Source organism: Polypterus senegalus, chromosome 13, assembly GCF_016835505.1.
Source record: "Polypterus senegalus isolate Bchr_013 chromosome 13, ASM1683550v1, whole genome shotgun sequence".
Classification (NCBI taxonomy): domain Eukaryota; kingdom Metazoa; phylum Chordata; class Cladistia; order Polypteriformes; family Polypteridae; genus Polypterus; species Polypterus senegalus.
This window is the reverse complement of record NC_053166.1, coordinates 150,989,053-151,009,338: the sequence shown is the minus strand read 5'-3', so window position 1 is coordinate 151,009,338 and position 20,286 is coordinate 150,989,053. Positions and strand designations below refer to the sequence as shown.

The 20,286-nt window shown below is 42.7% G+C and overlaps 1 protein-coding gene across 3 annotated transcripts in view; it reads right to left on the bottom strand.

The window, feature by feature from the left end:
• Positions 1–239: 239 nt before the first annotated feature.
• The window catches only part of LOC120542496 (centriolar coiled-coil protein of 110 kDa-like), a 68,522-nt gene continuing 48,475 nt past the window's right edge, over positions 240–20,286 (bottom strand). Inside the window, exons 9-14 of one of the 3 annotated variants that reach the window (XM_039775006.1) lie at positions 16,995–17,096; positions 12,042–12,158; positions 11,559–11,638; positions 9,526–9,588; positions 5,639–5,698; positions 240–2,329 (exon numbers count right to left, since the gene is read on the bottom strand). In XM_039775006.1, coding sequence (XP_039630940.1) covers positions 2,254–2,329; positions 5,639–5,698; positions 9,526–9,588; positions 11,559–11,638; positions 12,042–12,158; positions 16,995–17,096 — 498 coding nt within the window. In that variant the 3' untranslated portion in view covers positions 240–2,253. Of the gene's footprint in view, positions 2,330–5,638; positions 5,699–7,259; positions 7,980–9,525; positions 9,592–11,558; positions 11,639–12,041; positions 12,159–16,994; positions 17,097–20,286 lie in introns of those variants that run through there. The other 2 variants (XM_039775005.1, XR_005636194.1) reach the window with 2 other exon arrangements.

Sequence of the window (20,286 nt, the reverse complement as noted above, 5' to 3'; positions counted from 1 at the left end):
AAAGAAACAATTGAGGGGTCTGAGTCTTCAAGAGCAAATCCATTAAAATTAGTTCAAAAGAAGTTGATTAAGATTAAGAAAAGGGTTAGAATGAAAATCTGCAGCCACTGCAGCCCTCCAGGACTGCAGTTGGTGACCCCTGATCTAGAAGACTATAAAGGTGAAAACTTTTTATAAGCACTGTTAACATATTGGATGAAAGCCCCCATATGATGCACAGACAGAGGTAGACAGACAGATACCTTGAAGCAGTGATTTATTTCAACAAGGCAAAATGTTTATTACTGCTGTCACAGCATGCATATAAACGGGAACACGCACAAAAAAAAATTGTACAAAAAAATAAATAGTTTCTATCAGGTTGAACTACAAGTATAGTAATTTTAAAAATATCCAACACTGAAATACAGCAGGCTGTTTGGGAGGAAATAAAAACAAAAAACCAAAAAGCTTGTGCTGCCCTCAGACATGACAGACAGAGGGTCATCTCTGGGACTCGAGCATAAGTCATGGGTGGACCCAAAATGTGCCTGCCTGTGGGCGTCTGGTTCATCTCGACTTGGCTGAGCGAGTTTCGGTACTCTTCAGCACCCCTACCCCTGCCGACGAGGCTCTGGTACTCACAGCAATGATTCTTTTAGTATTTTCTCACATTCCTCTGACTTACTATGCATAGATTGAATGTAAATGACTTTACTATACAATCACAGTTTGTGTTAAAAGTAGCTCTGGACTAAGCAGTGCTTACAGGTTACAAGCCCTCCTTCCATGGGTTGTGAGGAGAAATGGAAACTTGAATCGTCAAAAGATTTTTGAGACAGATCACTAGTATCCATATGCATGAAAAACAGTCCTCTTGAGCGCTTTGTTTAGTTTGCTTTGGCTTTTCCAAAGATGAAGTAGGAAGTCCTACAATTACAATTAATTCCTAATGTCGTGTCTATTTTCTTTTCTCATTGACCGCAATATTGGCACTAGAGGACGAGTCTCGCAGCTCCAATCATACAAATACTTTTATTGTCAGAATGAGTCCCCTAAGCCGTGACTAAAGGTGTACAGGAGTTAAGAGGCCACACATTTAAGGGGCAGCCTGATAAAGGGACGCCTTCCAGTGAGGCCGGCTGTACTTACATTCAGTATTTCAATGCACATAAATAGATGGCCAGTGTTTCTTAGGTAGTATGGATGCAATGGAGTTGTAGTTGTTTTGTAGTTTTATTTATATTCTATACAAGCTCATATAAGGACAAAAAAAAAAAAAAATCAAATCTCCTTCTTCAGGCACCACATCTGAAATAACAAAAATGCTTGCAGTGTCTTTAGGTTGGCCTTTCAACGTGGAAATAAACATCTCTATCATTGTAACATTATCTAATAAAATCACTTGCATGTAAAAAAAATGGCACACATACACTGTAATAAACATGAATCCGACAGACTGTGACTAACCAGGAGAAAGCAGACAACATTCTCCATTAGTTCGGAAAACAGACGATTTGGTGAAAAACATAAAAACGGAAAGGGGACAGCGGTAAGCACAGGTTTTCGCACTTCATTTTTGGAGAATACCTGCTTGATCTGACAGGCCGATGAAGGACAAGTCTGTTCACCATAGCAGGGTAAGGGCTTACTGTTGATGTTCCAACTGCATTCTGGGTTTTTTTTTTTTAGCGGGTGGCACCAGGGACTCTGCACAGTAAGGCATGAAACAGCAACTGGGACATGTAGACAAGGCAGTGCAGAGCAGCCCAGGCACAAGTGCTGGATTTGAGATTTCCCCCTTCTCTAAGCTGCAGTTGAGGCTCAGGTAGAGTGGCAACATTCTTTAAGTGACAGCGGAGTCCATGTCCCGTTTGTACTTACTGTACCGTACTGCATATCTTCAGGTTCGGCCTCGTCGGTGGCTTTTCGTGAAAAGGCTTCATCAGCTTGATATTCTTCAGGGCTGCTAGAAGAGTGAGCAGAAAACAGTTGGGATCGCTTCAGGGTAGTTGGGGGGTTTCTGTTTGGCTAATATTTGGCAATGCTGGGTGGCGTTGGCTCTCAAACATTTCGTTCACTTGCAGAGGCACATAGGCTGGAGGGCAAATGGGTAAGCCACATCTGCTGGGCTAAGGACTCGCTTTTCTGTTTGTTTAATTTTTAGAGTCGACCAGATCTAGCTGTTGTAATAGGATGATGCCATTTCACAAAATGTCAAGGCCAGTTATCTTGGGAGTGAGATAATGATGTGGAGCAATGCGTTTTCAACGTTTATCCCAATGAATGCTGCTTCCTGATGCCTTCTGAACGCTTTACTCGCTCTTCAGGGGTCTTCCTGCACAAGCTTCTGTAGCAGAAAGAGAATACGGAGGTGAATAAGATGAAGCAAAACGCTAAGTGCAATAGAGCTGATGAAAAGAACACCCAACTTTATTATTTTGGAGGACACACGTCCTTTTCATTATAATTTGTAACGCACTGTCACTTGAGGCTGTGTCACATTGGATGACTTTTCCAGCAATTCTCAGTCATAGTATTCATTTTCATTTACATAATCTTTGCAAGTTGGCGGCACACTTTCGTGAAGATCGGTCATCTAGTCTGATATGCCCAGCGATTTGCCTCTCAAACAAATTTGATTTTTGTCTTTAGCTGTAGAGGTGGGCAACCAATGAATGCTCATCTGAAAAGACCATGCAGTGATGAGGAATAAGGAACACAGGGGTTCTGGACCTCAGAATCTCACCTGTCTGATATTTTGTGCTTTAAGTACCACAACAGAATAGAAAAAAGAAGAAAAGGGCTGAACTTCCCTGTGAGGAAAAGCACCCAGGGACTGGCATACTGGTTGGAGTTGATCTGGAATCCTTACCTGGCCAGGACAGCAGTATCACAGAAGGACAGGAGAAGGTGAAGTATTTAGGTCACTATCTCCCCCCCACATGCTCGGTGGCAGCATCCCTGGTCTATGATACCCATGGGGCATCATGGGATTTGAAGTTCTTCGGGTCAGCCCTGTTGGGTTCTGTGGGTACCGCCAAGGGGCACCGAAGGGACTAGAGAGCCCCACTTTGTGGGGATACAAATGTACCCAGAAGTACTCCCGAGCCAAGTACTTCAGGGTTTTGAATAAAAGGAGCAGCCTACTTCTATATAGGAGGAGGAAGACAAAGTTTACCTGGATGAGTGGAGGAGAGACGGAAGGATTGCTGAGAGTCTGATTTATATTTTGTGAGTCATGGATGTGTGTGTGTATAAGGGTTTCACACAATAAAACCCTTTGTCCTCACTAGAGCTTAAGTCCAAGCTGTTGTTTTGGGTGTTTGGGGTGCTGTAACGCCCCCTGGAGGTCAGACCCCATACCTTTTAACACATTGTACCGCACACTATTGGCTATCATAACAAGGGGCAAGCATGACTGTGCTGGGATGTTTTCAAGCAGTTGCTAAACTGACTTGCTCTGTGATTTTTTTCAATCATATAAGTTGACATGGCCCAGCGATGAGATCAGCAACTGCAGTTGGCATGTGTGACATGCCCTGTGACTAGAAGTTGCGTAACGTGACATCGACTTTAGTACACTGGAATGGTGATTGACACTGCTGTATGACAGCTCTAGGGTCTGAGTTCATACAGAATTCTAGCCAAGTCATTATTCTTATGTGCAAATGAGCTTTCTGTCTGAAGGGAGATGAATGAGTGGCTTCTTCAAATTAGCCAAGTATGAAAGGGAAAATGTATATAAAATGTTCAGAAAGTATTCAGACCCCTTCCTCTTTTCAAAATTTTCTATGTTGCAGTCTTATTGTATATTGAATTCAGTCTTCATTTCTTTTGTCTTGGCTTTCTAATGAATACTTCCTCCAAGTACCATCCCAATAACCCCTTATCAGTTTGATAACTCTAAATCTTCATTGAAGGTGAAATGTCGTAAATTGAATTCGTCATACCCACTTGTAACACTTAATTCCTCAAAATGACGCACTGAAAACAGGATTTTGGGAATTTTTACAAATTTACTTTTAAAATAAACGGAGATCTCAATCTCACATTGCCACAAGTATTCAGTCCCTATCCTATGACATTTGAAATCTGGCTCAGGTGCACCGCCATTCTATTGATCTTCATTGAGATGTTTCTACATCTTGTTTGGAGTCCTCCTGTTGACAATTCCGTGGATTGCACGTGATTAGGAAAGGCAAACATCTGACCACAGAAGGTCCCACAGTTGAGCAAAAACTAAGTCATGTGGTTGAGGAACTGCCTGCAGTGCTTAGAGACAGGAGTGAAGTCTATAAAAAAATGTCTGCAACACTGACGATTCCCAAGAGTTCAGTGGCCACCATAATTCTTAAAATTACACAGTGAACAACCAGAACTCTTCCTACTGCTGGCCACATGGACAAACTGAGCAATCAGGTGAGGAAGGCTTGAGTATGAGAGGTGACCAAGAACAAGATGGTCATGCTAGCTAACTTATCCGGAGATGGGAAAAGTTCTAGAAGGACAACCATCACTGCAACACCCCACTGTTCTGGGGTTTATAGTTGAGTGGCCAGACAGAAGCCTCCTCCATAAAAGACACATGAGAGACCACATGGAGTTTGCAAAAACACACCTAGAGGTCTCTCCAACTTTGAGAAACATGATACTCTGGTCTGATAACGTAAAGATCAGTGTCATGTGTGGAGGTAATCAGGCATTGCTCATCACCTGATCAATGCCATTCCAACAGTGAAGTATGGTGGTGGCTGCATCAGTGACAAGGGGACCAATCAGAGTTAAGGGAAATCTGAAAGGAGCAAAGTACAATTAATGAAATCCTGCTCCAAATTGCTTAGGTCCTCAGATTAAGCTAAAGGAACACCTTTCAGTTGGACAATGACTCTAAGCACAAAGGAATGACAACACTGGAACAACTCTATGAAGGTCCATGAGTGGCACGGCCAGAGCCTAGACTGGGATCCAATTGGACATCTCTGGACAGACCTCAAAACAGATGGTGTGTGATGGTGTTCACCCAACCCGACAGAGCTTGACAGGATATGCAGAGAAGAGTGACAGAAAATCCCTGAAGTGAGGTGTGCAAAGATTGTTGCATCACAGCCAAGAAGACTCCAGGCTTGAAGCACTGCCAAAGGTGCAACGACTACGTCTTGAAGAAGGGGTCTAAATACTTGTGTCACTGGTATATTTTAGGTTTTTATTTTTAATAAACTTGCAAAATCCTGTTTTCACTGTGTCATTCTGGGGTACTGAGTGTTGTTTGATGGAGGAAAAAATGAATTTAAACAATTTTATCATAAGACTGCAACATAAAAAATAATAGAAATAATGCTGACGACGTATGGCGTAACCTCATGAGATTAGACAGAGGAACTTGTTGTATTTGTGCACTGATATGCAAGCCCAGAAAACCTTGAAACTCCAAGATGTGTACACACAGCTTATTAACTTTTTTTTTTAAAAAAAGTTTATTAAAATCTAGACTAAAGGGACGCTAAAGAATGAGAATTGATATACAGATTGTAAAATTAAATGGCCAGATGACAGCTGAGCAACTCTGCCAGTAAAACTCGAATGCTTCGCGAGGAGATCTCTTCAAGTATGTCTGTGCCCGACGTGCAACAATCACGCTGTATTTGCTGACACTTACCCTTGTCGACACAATTGCCCCTGTTGAGGTGCATTTTGCCCCTGGTTTGGCTGAAGTATTCTGTAGGAGGAGAAAAGGAAACATATAAAGAGCAGTCCCAGGTTGAACCTAAATTCAACACTCTCTCTATTTTACATTTATGCAGGAGCCTGAGAATCTCTTTTTAGTGCAATTACAGGCAGTCCCCGGGTTACGTACGAGATAGGGACTGTAGGTTTGTTCTTAAGTTGGATTTGTATGTAAGTCAGGACAGGTACATTATTTTAATAAATGCTATTGTTGACCGACTGTAACCAATGTGGCCAATGAATGATGGAGTTTCACCTCTCCCTGACATTTTTATTATTTCTACTTTATTTTCCATGGTGATGGTTTTTCTCTTCTTTACTGTATCACCAGCACTTGCATCAGATTTGTGTTTCAGAGACATTCTTGAAGGGTGAAGACAAAAGGTTAAGATGAGCTGTTCTGCACAGCACTGTCCACGCTATCACAGCAGGAAGGCACCCGTCGTCAACACGTCTGATGTACCGACGAGAGACAACTTCCTGCTATGTGCATAACAGTACAAGCAGGCTCGCCATTGAGAATGAATGGGGGCGGAGAGGGTTGGTTCATCACTCACCCACCACACAGTCACCGCCACTACAGTATGCAGCCTGCAGCGTCCGCCCACCGAGAATGAACACAGTGCCGCCAAAGGAGGGCAGTGAATTGCCCACCACCACCCCCATTCAACAGGCAGCCATCTGAAGCACACTACAATGCTACCCCCTGCTGCCCCGTTCACCCACAACCGGGTCACCGCTTGTAGCATTACCAGCCGCCCACAGAGAACGAACAGGGCAGCCGTGTGTGATGGGCGGGCAGTGAAACGCTCCCCTCCACTTCATCCAGCCTGTGTCCAGTCAGGAGCAGTAGCTGCAGCGGTGTAGTGGGCTGGCAGCGATCCGCCTGATCAAGCCTCCGTCCTGCACACGAGCGGTAGCAGTGGCCTTGGCGTGTATGGACCACGGGTCACCACTTGCCGCCGGGAGCCGCCCGAGGGACACTACACTACACAAGCAGCAAAATCGCCCCCCTCCAGCCACCACTTGCAGCGTCCCCAGGCCGAAGATGATGGAGCGTCAGTTACTGAGGTGCATGCATCGCAGCTGCGGCCCCGTTCGCAAGTCATAGGTCGGATGTCCGTAACCTGGGGACTACCTGTACAAGAAATAAAGAGCTGAACTGAACCTGAAAATCTGCAAGTTCCTACTGTAGTTCTTAAACATTTTACTATGAAGCCTTTGCTTATAAACACACAACTATTACATTTCTAAAAGAAAAGGCTTTTAACCCACTGATAAGAATTAATAGTAAATTTGGGATCATTCTGTGGACAAAAAGTAGTGAGCCTCTACACTACTATAAAGGTAAGAAATCTACCCAACTGTTATCTTACTAACCCTGTATGACAGTGTAACATGCAATATCACAGTGTGAATTTTTAATCAGTGTAATTTCATGTTTTCAAGCTGAATAAGAGAAAACAGCATAATGGAATGTAATGGTGACCAATTCTGTCTAACGGCAAAAGATGTGAAAAACATCCATGGGAAAAAAAAATTTAAATTCTCACATCACTAGTGTTCCATAATCCACATGTATGTTATCCAGTTGAACACCAAAAAACATGCGAAATGCAAGCATTTTTCTTCTAAAAAATTATTCATTCTGGAAAAATCAGCGTAGAAGGTAAACAGGAGAGGTACATTCCCATAAGTCTGTGATTCTGAGTTGCAGACAGGACTCTTGACCAATAAATGAGTAGAGGCGGGTCTACTCGATCTTTGCGTGGACTTTCTTGGGGGTAATGTGGTTTCATTATAATAATGTGTATGAATATTTAACTGAAGAGTTAAATTTGTCCTGGTATGTGTAATTAAAAGTGTATCCTGTGAGGGATTGTTGTCTTGTCCTGTTGCTGGGACAGACCCCAATCACCTCTGATCCTGTCATGAAAAAAGCAGTTTTATAAACTGTCTGGGAGAATAGATGGTATACAGTTGTGGCCAAAGACATTGGTACTGCTGCAGTTTCTTCAGATATTGCACCAATTCTTCCACAAAGCGTTTGACAGAGTTCCAGGGTGGCAGTACAACAACCATAAATAAGAGGTAGCCAAAAATTGGGCTTCAGATCTCTTGTTGCTTGACAGCAGCAGGTCAGTTATGCTGGAGATCCATCCTGTGTCGTGCTCTGCTCACAGAGTGACGCCTCCTTCCGTCGACCCCGTGACTTTAAAGCGGGAGACTGGAAAGGATGGGGTCTGGTGCCTTCACTGGGCATCTTCTCGGTGCTGTGGGAGGAACAGGAGAGGACATGATTAGCGACAGCACCCTCTCTCGACCGGTGGGTGGTATCATGTACCTTAATGGGGCCCAGAGGGTGATCCACAGACATGCATGCGTGACACGATGTTAACACCAATTATTTTGTAATGTCATACATTTTATGTCACGGATGCGTGTTGGAGGATCACCTTCCAGGTATCATAAGAGGTATGTAATACCACACCGGAATGAGAGGGGGAGCTGTTGCTAACATTATCACCTGCTTCTGCCTCCACAGCTCCAAGACGACGCCCAGTGAGGGCAACCGACTCCGCCCCTTCGCCCCCTTCCGGGCCAAGTTCTGCAAAGCCAGGCATCACATTTTGGTTCGAGTCAAACCACAAGACAGAGCTCCTCCACACCAGACCTGCTCAAATGGAGCTGCATTTACAACCCAGCGGTTGTACTTCTGTTGTTAACTCCACTGTGTATTTGTTTTATTCTCAGTTGAATTTGTTGAATTAAAACAAGACCACCTGGCTGATGTCTCAGCAATTCTTTTGGACTCGATCCTTACTCCTGTTCAACCACAATGTATAATCTGGAAATAACTGCAACTGTGCCAATAATTTTAGCCACGGCTGTAAGCATATTTTTTGAAACATGACAAAGGAAGACAACTTTCAAATTTTTAAAATTCAAATTTAAATAAAAAAATAATTAACATGAATCATTACACATTTCTGTGTACATACTGAAAATTTCTGTTTATTGGCTGTTGTATTGTCTTTTTTAAATATTATTTTAATTATATTTGCAAATATGCATAGCGCTGTGGAGCAGCTATTAGGAAATTCACTAAGTAAAATTATTTAAATCTGACAGTGGTTGGCACGGTCTATACAGAGTTTATGTGTGGATTGCCTCTTGACACTCTAATACACTAAAGCTGAAAGACGTGCAGGATACTTAGATTAGTGTGGCGCAGTGATTAGGGCTTTGGACCTCAAACCCTGAGGCTGTGGATTAATAAGCTGCCACTGACACTGTGTGACCCTGAGCAAGTCACTTCACCTGACGGTGCTCCGATTGAAAAAAACAAAAGAAACATAACCAATTGCATCTCAAATGTTGTAAGTCGCTTTGGATAAAGGCTTCGGCCAAATAAATACATGTAAATTAATCTAGATTTGCCTGGTGTGATGAGGTGTGGGTTTGTGTTTATACTTGCCAATACACTGGCACCCTCTTCAGCGGAAAATTCCTGCTTTACATCCCATGCTGCTGGGACAAGGCTGGCCTCACCTAACTTGTTGCGAGGAAGGGTCTTGGCCTCCACTGGCCGTACAATATATCAGAGTAAGCAAGTTCAGCAAGGGAATTAATGCCATATTTACACTCAGTGACTAAACCATGGCAGCAGGATTCTACTACATACCTTAAAGACAGTTCTTAAAGATCTGGAGACGTATTTATGTTGCAACACTGAGATGAATAAAAATGAAAAATGGCTAACATTTCTTTCTGATAGCTTCTAAATTAATCATTTATACAATAGCATTTGACGCTTACCTATTAGTTGGTGGGCTTTTTACCTTTGGCTGGGCTTTCTTGGCTGGAGCAGGCATTTCTGTACTTCTGAGTGTGGAAGACCAAAAAAAAAACATTTATGAAGGTTTAGGAAAGCTCTCTTGTTTTGTACTTTTTGACCGACCTTGGCTTATCACATTCCATTCTGTCATCATATCGGTGCCTTAACGGTATTTCGTCAATTTACTACAAAAGCTCAGGACGATCTTTGCTCCAATACAGGCCGATTACTAAATTGAATGCTACATCCTCAACATCAGGATCCTCCAATGAGAATGAAGGGATCATTGCAAAGGCCACCAGTTATGGATATAGAATTCTTATAAAACAACACCTGTCTCGACTAAAACTCTCCAAAATGTTTCCAGGGCGAGATCCAACCAGCGAACGTTGCAACCAAGTCCCAGCCTCACTGGGTCACATGTTCTGGGCCACGTACACCAAATTAACATTATTCTGGGCAAAAATATTTAATTACCTTTCAGATAGCCTTGGACTCACAATCCCTCCTAACCCATTAACAGCTGTGTTTGGGGGTCTTCCAGAGGGGCTTAAAGTTGAGAATGACAAACAAATTGTGATTGCATTCACTACACTTTTGGCACGCAGACTTATCCTGATAAACTCGAAGAACCCAAACTCTCCTCTTTTAAGTCAATGGGAAACCGATGTGTTATATTATTTGAAGTTGGAAAAAATCAAATACTCAGTTAGAGGATCTAATGACAGGATCTAATCAATAATATTTTAAAATAAGTTCATAAAGTACAGAGAATTTATTAATTTAGGTATGTTTACAAGCCTTAAATTTAATGCCGTTTGGCTTGCTCTCTCTCTCAGGGGTGGGGATCGATCTGTCCTTAACATAATTCTTCTTTTTGTAAAAACTTGATTGCTTTGTATGGATTGTAATAAAATTAATAAAAAAAAAAAAAAGAATTCTTATAAAACACTAGTACCTCATGGAATGGATGGGCTTCTACAAGTCATCCATATATGTAGGATGTACTTAGTGATGTCCTGTAACAGTTTAAAAACAAATCAGGAAGGTTTCACGGGGGTGAAGCATATAAATTGTTCCACAAGGATAACTGGGGAATGGTGAAGGGAAACAGAAAACCATCATGACATACTTCTATACATTGCACAGTATAAGATGAGACTACAAAAATTGGAGGAGCAGGCCAGCTAGCTGGCTTCAGACTGCAAGGAGATCTATCTCGTCCAAACTTGCATTTCCTTGGAGTTTTTGTTCTCCCTTTATGATTGCCTCCTGGCCATTAGTATATCATGTTATATTTAATTTCTTAATTGCATGCGCCAATACATATCCGGACTACTTAAAGAGCACTCAGTCCTAGAGATTAAATGATATACAAATGGTGGCCCCTGTCATTTATGTAATTCTTTTTCATAAATGTAGAAGTCCCTTTCTGCCATGCCATTTAGTCATTATTTGAATTTTTGTTTATTATGCTACTACCTTTGTGGGAATCTCGTAAAGACTACTGAAGTTGATGCAAAAACCCTTGACAATTTATTAAAGGTATCTGGACAAATTAGTGGCGGCATGGTGGCGCAGTGGGTAGTGCTGCTGCCTCGCAGTTAAATACACTTTCCAGGCCCTCCCTGCGTGGAGTTTGCATGTTCTCCCCATGTCTGCATGGGTTTCCTCCCACAGTCCAAAGACATGCAGGTTAGGTGCATTGGCGATCCGAAATTGTCCCTGGTGTGTGGGTGTGCCCTGAGGTGGGCTGGCGCCCTGCCCGGGGTTTGTTTCCTGCCTTGTGACCCGTGTTGGCTGGGATTGGCTGCAGCAGACGCCCATGACCCTGTAGTTAGGATATAGCGGGTTGGATAATGAATGGATGGACATTTTAGCTAACAGCCAACCAAAAAAGCTTGGAGGACTGAATGGCCTAATATGGGGTACTGTTTCTAGACACATAAAGCAGGAATACTGGTGATTTTAGTAAATAAATAAATACATAAATAAATAATTTTAGTGCTCTAACCTTATTTGCTTCTTTCTGTCAAGAAATTTTTGGGTGGCGGCTGAGAGTGTGACTCTATCCCGTGCATTCTTGGATTTCTCCTGTAAGAAAGTTTGAAGTTTACTAAATATAGATACTAAAATACTAAAAAAGAAATTTCAATTAAAATTACCTCTAAACAAAAGAATCAATTATTAGGTTCTGTTTTTAAGAATTACATTAATACATACTGAGCTATTCCGGGGAACTGGCAATGGGAAGTGTCTTGTAAGGTTACAAAAAAAAGATGGAGGCAATTTTTTAAACTCTTAGCTCTAACTGAAATTGATGAACGGTGACTTCTACACAGAATGGAACTGAAGAAAAGGCACAAAAGACATTTAAAACAAATCAGCATAGAACCAACAACACAATGATGTGCCTTCTGGTGCACCACGTCCCACCACCACCACCTTCCACCCCCCGATGGCCGCCAAACAGCCTTCAGGATCCCAGTCAACATACCAGTTCCCGCAGACGTCTTTCCTGTCGCAGTTGGCGATCCTGCTGCAGCAGCCCAAGCCTCTCATGGAGTGGCAACAAGAAGAAAATGTCATGTATGTCAAAGAGTGCAGCCCGTAACTGGGGAACACAACAAAGATACAGATATGTCAAGTTGCTGAACTTTCCTAAAATCTTAACCCAGAATGCAAGTGTGTAAAAACACAAGAGTCTGATGAAATATTATTTTAGCAACAGAGAATAAGAAAATAAACCAGTCCTTTGAAAACATTTAATGAAGGAGAGAATTAAAATAAAGATGTAAGTAAATAAATCCAACGGTGAACATGAACCAAACTGGACAAGTGAATGCAAGATGGGCCAGTGACCACATCATATTCATACCTTCCCTAAAGTTACCGTCTGGTTTATACTGTTACCATGCAAACGTCTTAGACCCCACTAAAAAATAAGCTCTGTATTATCTAAGTCAAAAATTCTTATGTGTGTTTAGGTGGTTATTGTTTGTTTATTATAATACTAGCTGTCCCCCACAGCTCCACCCACATAGCAGTGAAACAGGACAAACTTTAAAAATCAATCAATAAAAAAAAAATGCACTTCTGGCCAATTGGAAGGTAGGTGTGCTCCAATGTCAAACGTTGGCACAGTATCTGATCGTGTTCAGCTCTGACGGGAGAGTGTCCACCATGTGGGGAGAAGAGCACTGCTGTGATATCTCTGGCAATGGGCAGCTACCCTCTAAAACACACGCAGCTCTGATCTCCGTCTCTCAAAAACGTCAAACGTTACTCCTTAACAATCTGTAGATGAGAATGTCTGTTGAACAAACAGGTATTGCTACTTAAGAGGAGGCAAAGTCCGCTCCAACACGTGGCGAGAATGGAAGACTACTCGAATGGAGGCTGGTGCGTGAATGAGGAGGGAACCACCAAAGCCCGCTGTGTGTCTCTTGGATTCGCGCAAATAAATCGGTACCACAAGTGAACTATGATACTTAGTGCAATGAAAAAAGTCGCAAAATGAACTGGAATGTTCAAGCAAATCATAGAAAAAAAAAAAACAATCTTATTCTGTTAAGTTGTTCTCTCTGGAAAAGCAAACAGACAGATTATATATATATATCTCTCTATTATAAAAAAAAAATCTTGGGAGGGAGACTAGGAAGACGAGATGTGATCTTCTCGGAAGACAATTTGAAGTCACGTGAGAGACACTTTAACGTCACGCGAGACAACGTTTAAAACAAGTTCACAAACATCTAACCTAGCAGTTGTTGGAAATGCTTTTGGCAGACACGCTTCATGTGCTCCCAGCACTTAAAACAACAACGAATGACAAGCAGAACACGAAGATCACCAGCAGCAGCAAGCCAGCAGATGATCCGACTGCTTCTCCTTAGCGTGTGTTCAGCCCTCCCATTCACAACGTGAGCGGCAGAGACGCAAAGTGGCAAAAGGACAGCTGCTGTACAGGCTTTTAAATGAACGACGTGCAGTGCAACAAGCAGAACACTCAGCTTGCCAGCAGCAGCAGCAGAAAGACAGCAGATGATCTGACCGCTTCTCCTTAGCGTGCATTCAGCCGCCCCGTACCCCCCAGCACAACGCAAGCAGTGTTATATGTCCTGTGACAAAGAGATTTAACCACGCATGGGGCTGGAAATAAAGGACAAATATTGTTTTTACAAAAGTTTTAAAGTAAAAGTGAAAATAATAATATGTAACAATTCCCATGAAAATAACAATCTCTTTAAATCGTACATCCGGTGAACCAAACCTGGGGATGGGTGAGTGAAGCGAGCAGGGGGTGGAGCCCCCTAGTATGTGTGTGCATATATATATATTGTGACGGACAGCCGGGTCCCATGCCCGGCCGGGACGCCCCTGCTGCATATGTTCCGGGGGAGCCACCATGGACAGCTTAATACCTCCCCCGGGACGCTTGGTGGCAGCCTCCCCGGCCGTTATTCATTTCCCCGTCTCCCACGTGGCTCCATGGGACATGGAGTCCTCCACAGCCTGGTTGGGAGATGGGGTGGCCGCTAGGGGGTGCTGCCGAGAGCCAACAACCTGGTTGGATGAGTTATCAGCCCCACCCGGGGGTGCAATCAGGGCCAGCTGGTCACTAATAGAAGACTAACCTTATCTAGAAGCAGTTCATGCTGTCATATAAGTACATGTATCTAGTTCAGGGGTGACCAATGCGTCGATCGCGATTGACCGGTAGATCGCGTTGCATTCAAAAAAAATTTTTTTTTAAACGTTAGTCTATCATATATCTTCCCTATGGCATTTGCCACTTGATTGACATACAGGCCAGTCTGAGATCTCCTTTCTTCTAACACACTGGTCATCCCGCACGCACGATGAAACACGCAAGCTACTGCAAAACTCCGGCTGTGATCAAGTCAGCCTTCCAATTTATATCGACTAAAGAAGGGATTTAAAAAAAAAATGTTTGGGGAGGGTATGGGCTTTATGTGTTTTAGAAGAGGATTTTTTCTCTCACAATGTCACAATCGAAGTGCGTTTGTCTGATCTGTCAATCTATCATTGCTATTCCAAAGATGAAAAATGTGGAAAGGCACTTTCGAACTGTTTATAAAAACTACAAAACTGACTTCCTTCCGAAAAGCGATCTGAGAAAGAAAAAAGAGAGGGAACTAAAATCTCAGTTAATCGGACAGCCGTCATTTTTCACTCAGCTGAATTCAAAAGCTCCTTGACTGCATTATTCGGCTCTACTTATTTATGGGAGTCAGACTTTTCCCACATGACGATTATTAAATCCAAATAGCCTACTGTAGTGACCATAAATGTACTGAATTGCTATTGTGCCATAAAGGTTATTCAGTTATGCAAGGTACGACAAAATATATTTTATGTATAAAGTATACTCAGTGTGTATATAGTTGAAATAGTTTTACTGTCAAATAATGCAAAGAGTACGCGACACGTGTTTCACCCTAATTCTGGGCTCATCAGGCGTACACATTCACTGCACCCCCTCTCGGGAATCGAACCTCGGACGTCAGCGCTAGAGGCGATTATATATACTTTTTAATATAGGTAGATCATTTCAACCAGGTTATTTTAAAAGTAGCTCGCAAGCCAAAAAACTGTGGGCACCCCTGATCTAGTTAGTTGCGGTAATAAGATTGTAGTGCGTGCAGTCGTCCAGGCGAGAGCGTACTTTGTGCAGAGTACGCCAGCTGCTGAGAAAGCACGCTTTGCCTCCACTGAAGTAGGCAGCACAACAGTCATCAGATACAGATACACTTGTTCTAAACAACGCCCGCGCTTGCCGTTGCTGTGAAACACCGCCATTTCAACTGTTACTCATGCATCCAGTTTCTTGTCATCATTCTGTGATGGCAAGTTTCTTGGCACAGATAATTCGGATGGAACAGACTGACGCATTGCAATTTCAAGTTGCTGTTCAAAGCTGTTGTCTGACAGACGTCAATGAAGTCTTCAGTTTTCAACTATAACTCTGTTATTTGTTGATCGATTTTTACACTTTTACGCGCTATATATGCGAACTTGGCCGTTCCCGGTTTCCCGGGAATTACAGCAGTTTCGGGAATGAAAAATGTCCGGGAATCCGGGAGCCCGGGATTGGATTCCCTAGTCAAGAGAGTACCTTCCTGTAGCAGGCTACAGAAAACACAGACATATAGATAGACGCCGCATTCACTGTGTTGCCAAGTCGACACGATAAGTCAGCGCGTCCGCCCTATTGCAAGTGGTGAAAGTGCCATTTAACCTGATACACGTAGACGTGGAAACCGGATTTCCTGATGAATAAACAATAACGTTTTAAACAGTATCGTTTACATACAACAGATTTTGACGAATTATTTATATGCAATTATTTATATCCATTTATACACTAAATACGTACGTATCCCATGGTCTTAGAGTTGGTGGGCGGGGCTCTCTGTCTTGCTTGCCCTTAGGTAGAGTTGGCGGGCAGGACTCTGTGAGTTGGCAATCCTGGGTCTCTGTCTTGCGTGCGGTGTAAAGTCAACGTGGCTCAGAGGTGTATGTGGACTTTTGCACAGGTGAAAGCGACTGAGGCTGTGTTTGGTGAGTTGTTGCATGCCTCGAGAGTGACGCTGAACTCTGGAGGAAGGTTACAGTTGGCATGCGGGGCTCTGTTGTGTGTATCCCAAGAGGCGCTAGTAGGGTTAGAGTTGGCAGGCGGAGCTCTGTCGAGCGTATTCCATGGTCTTAGAGTTGGCGGGCGGGGCTCTGTCGAGCGTATTCCATGGTCTTAGAGTTGGCGGGCGGGGCTCTGTCTTGGTTATACTGTCTTGCGTGCGTCCTTAGTGATATATATATATATATATATATATATATATATATATAGATAAGTTACGGTTTGTTCCTGCCTTACACCCTATGCTAGGCTGGGATAGGCTCCCTAACCCCACTCCCCAACTCCCCTCAAGACCCAGACCTGAATAAAGTGAGTTAGAAAATGAAATTACATAAAATATACCATGCGAAATAAAGGTTGAATTCCTCTGACCTCACAAATGACTACAGGCCAAAGAAAAGAGTTTCAGAGGCGAATACAGTGTTTGTGACAAGGCAGCAATGGCTGGTGCTTCCCCTGAATGGTTCTGTGCTATTTTCCACAATATTGTATCCACAAGGTCAAAGGTCTCACATCAGTTGAAGCTCGAGACCTTGTCTAAAGCTCCCACTCTTCTGTGCTTTGTTTCAGTAAGTGTGGTGAACCTGAGGTTTGGAAATGTGTCTGCTTTCAGATAAGATTATTATTAATGCGCAGTAGTCACCATCACTTTTATAAAAAATGAAGTACATGCATTATAAAGGTTAAAATTTCCATTTGGGGAGTAGAGTTTACATATTTATGTACAAATGTTAGCTAATTTAAGTGGTCATGTTTTACAAAAGCTTGGAATTTTATTTTGTTTTAATGTACCTGTGCCAGGACCCTCTCCTGCAGAGAAAGATCTTGAGCAGAAATGGCTCCTCTCTTCTGTGGTGCTTCATTCAGGAATGTGCCAATGAACTCCAAAGTATCCTAAATACAGAAGAATTTATTGCAAACTTTGAACAATACAAACACAATAAGGGAATGCGAAGAGTGAGACAAATTTATTAAAAAGCTTGACACACTAAAGAAGTATTAGAATCACAATTATCTGCATAAATGCCCACGCTGAAACTGTACTACTATCCATTTCCTATGCTCGATAGTAGTGGATACAAGGAAGGAATCCCCCATCTAAGAATGGCTGTCAGCCCACCACATGGTCACAATGGGACAATTCAGAACTGTCAATCAAGCACACTACAGTACATGCACTCAGCACTCAAGAGTAACCACCAACAACACAGGAAGCACTTTACACAAAGGATCGTGGAAATCTGGAAAAAATATCAATTCATGTAGCTGTAGGCTTTTTAAAATGGAAAAACGTAGGTATTCACCAGCTCAGTTAACTGAAGGGACTAAATGGTCTCCTCAGTGTTTTCTTCTTCTTCCTCTTTCGGTTCCTCACATTAGGGGTCGCCACAGTGGATCATCTTGTTCCATATCTTTCTGTCCTCTGCATCTTTCTCTATTACACCCATCACCTGCATGTCTCCTCTCACTACATCCATAATCCTTCTCTTAGGCCTTCTTCTGTTCTTCTTGCCTGGCAGCTCCATCCTTAGCATCCTTTTCCCAATAAACCCAGCATCTCTTCTCTGCACATGTCCAAACCAACGCAATCTTGCATCTCTGACTTTGTCTCCAAACCGTCCCACCTGAGCTGACCCTCTAATGTCCTCATTTCTAATCCTATCCATCCTCGTCACACCCAAGGCATATCTTGGCATCTTTAATTTGGTCACCTCCAGCTCTGTCTCCTGCTTTCTGGTCAGTGCCACTATCTCCAACCCATATAACATAGCTGGTCTCACTACCGTCCTGTAGACCTTCCCTTTCACTCTTGCTGATACCCGTCTGTCACAAATCACTCCTGACACTCTTCTCCACCCATTCCACCCTGCCTGCACTCTCTTTTTCAACTCTCTTCCACAATCCTCAGTGTTGTAAATGTTTGAAATGATCTTACTAAGCTTGTTTCAATAAGAAGAAAATATCTGCTGCTGTCAGGAACTGAATTACAGTCTAATTTTGTTAATAGAAAATAAAGAGAAATGCATTAAGATTGGTACAGTATATACAACGGATATCTTCATAATTGTCATTAATGAAGAAGTGGAAAGCCATTCCTAATACACTTTTAGAAGTCACCCATTTGCAAAAATAATGCTTTTCTCTAGTTGGGGTTTCTATTCAGCAAGATAGATAATGTTGACAAATAAAGCTTGTTCGTTCTATCTGATGTACCATTAAGAAATTAATCCACCAAGACAGGCTCATGTCACTCCCCTTGCCAGGTCCATACTTACCCCTACTCTCTCTTCTGCTCTTTTTCTGGTTTTCTGTGGTGGCGACCTGCGCCCCCACCACCTGATCAAAGCACCGTGATGTTCCTACATTGATGGATTTAAAGGCCAATAGTCCACATGACCGTCATCATCAAGTTCTTCCATGACAACCCTGAATACCATGAGGACTGACTGAGATCATTTATGTTAGGTAGAATGCCTGCCTAGAGGGGGCTGGGTGGTCTCGTGGCCTTGGGACCCCTGCAGATTTTATTTTTTTTCTCCAGCTATCTGGAGTTTTTTTTTGTTTTTTCTGTCCTCCCTGGCCATCGAACCTTACATTTATTCTTGGTTAATTAGTGCTCCCGAATTTTAATTCTTATTTATTTTGCCTCCTTTTCTCTTTCTTCATCATGTAAAGCACTTTGAGCTACAATGTTTGTATGAAAATGTGCAATAGAAATAAATGTTGTTGTTGTTGTAGTAGCACACACCCAGTTCAAGTCATTGATGCTTGCCAACCGAGCAGTCAGCAGTGCAGCATGTACTAATTTGGAGATCCCCATTAGCACCTAATGCTCCATTCCACCCACTCAGGCATGCTAAAGAACAGCTTCAGGACATGCCACCTCAACGTGGCACCACATTTCAAGGCAGACTCTTTATTTGTGTAGCTCCCCATTTTAAGAAATGCTGAAGACTTTCCATCTTTCTAGATACCTTACTAATTGCTGATGGTCTTGATGCCAGGCTCTTTGTAGCTAAGATAAAGTCAACTAGTGCTGCGCTTGAATTGGTCTAGAGTTCTTTTCACTTGTTTCTGTCTATTTATGTCTCCTTATTTGAAACATCCATCCATCCATTATCCAACCCGCTATATCCTAACTACAGGGTCATGGCTGGGATTGGCTCCAGCAGACCCCTAACACAGGGCGCAAGACAGGAAACAAACCACAGGCAGGGCGCCAGCCCACTGCAGGGCGTACGCACACACACATACAAACACACCCACACACCAAACACACACAAGGGACAATTTAGGATTGGCAATGCACCTAACCTGCATGTCTTTGGGAGGAAACCCACACAGACACGGGGAGAACATGCAAACTCCACACAGGGAGGACCTGGGAAGTGAACTCGGGTCTACTAAATGTGAAGCAGCAGTGCTATCTACTACACCACCATTCCCCACCTCATTTGAAACACTAGTTTCAAAATAGACACTTTGAAATTTCTTATGTTGACCTCATCAGTAAGTTGGTTTGGACAAAAGTGTCTGCTAAATGAATAAATGTAACTCTGAAAGGGACTCTAAACCATCATAAGGCACACCTTGGCTCACAGGCGCCCAATATTAAGACACCAGTAAACATGGCTACAGGCCTTTCTTCTGTAAAACACTAAGATTGGAGTATTGTAAGGCACAAATAAAACCTACTTTACCACCACGTTACCCCATTCATAATAATTTACTATATTATTAAAAACACTATGCTTTTACTCCAATTGCAGCTAATACTTAAGAACATAGAGTAAAAAAAATACAGTGGAACCTTGGATTGCGAGTAACTTGGTCTGTGAGTGTTTTGCAAGACGAGCAGGAAATTGTAATAAATTCTGACTTGACGAACGAGCGAGGTGTTGCAATACGAGTAGTCCGTATACGCTTCGTCTGCCGAGCATCACGTGATCACAACTTCTCTCTCTCACTCACTCACTCACTCACTCACTGCAGGATTGTGGCTCACTCGTATAGTCAACATCCGTGCTAGCGTACACTGTTAGTGTGTGTGCAAAAATGGCCACCATGAAGAAAAAGGTTGAAA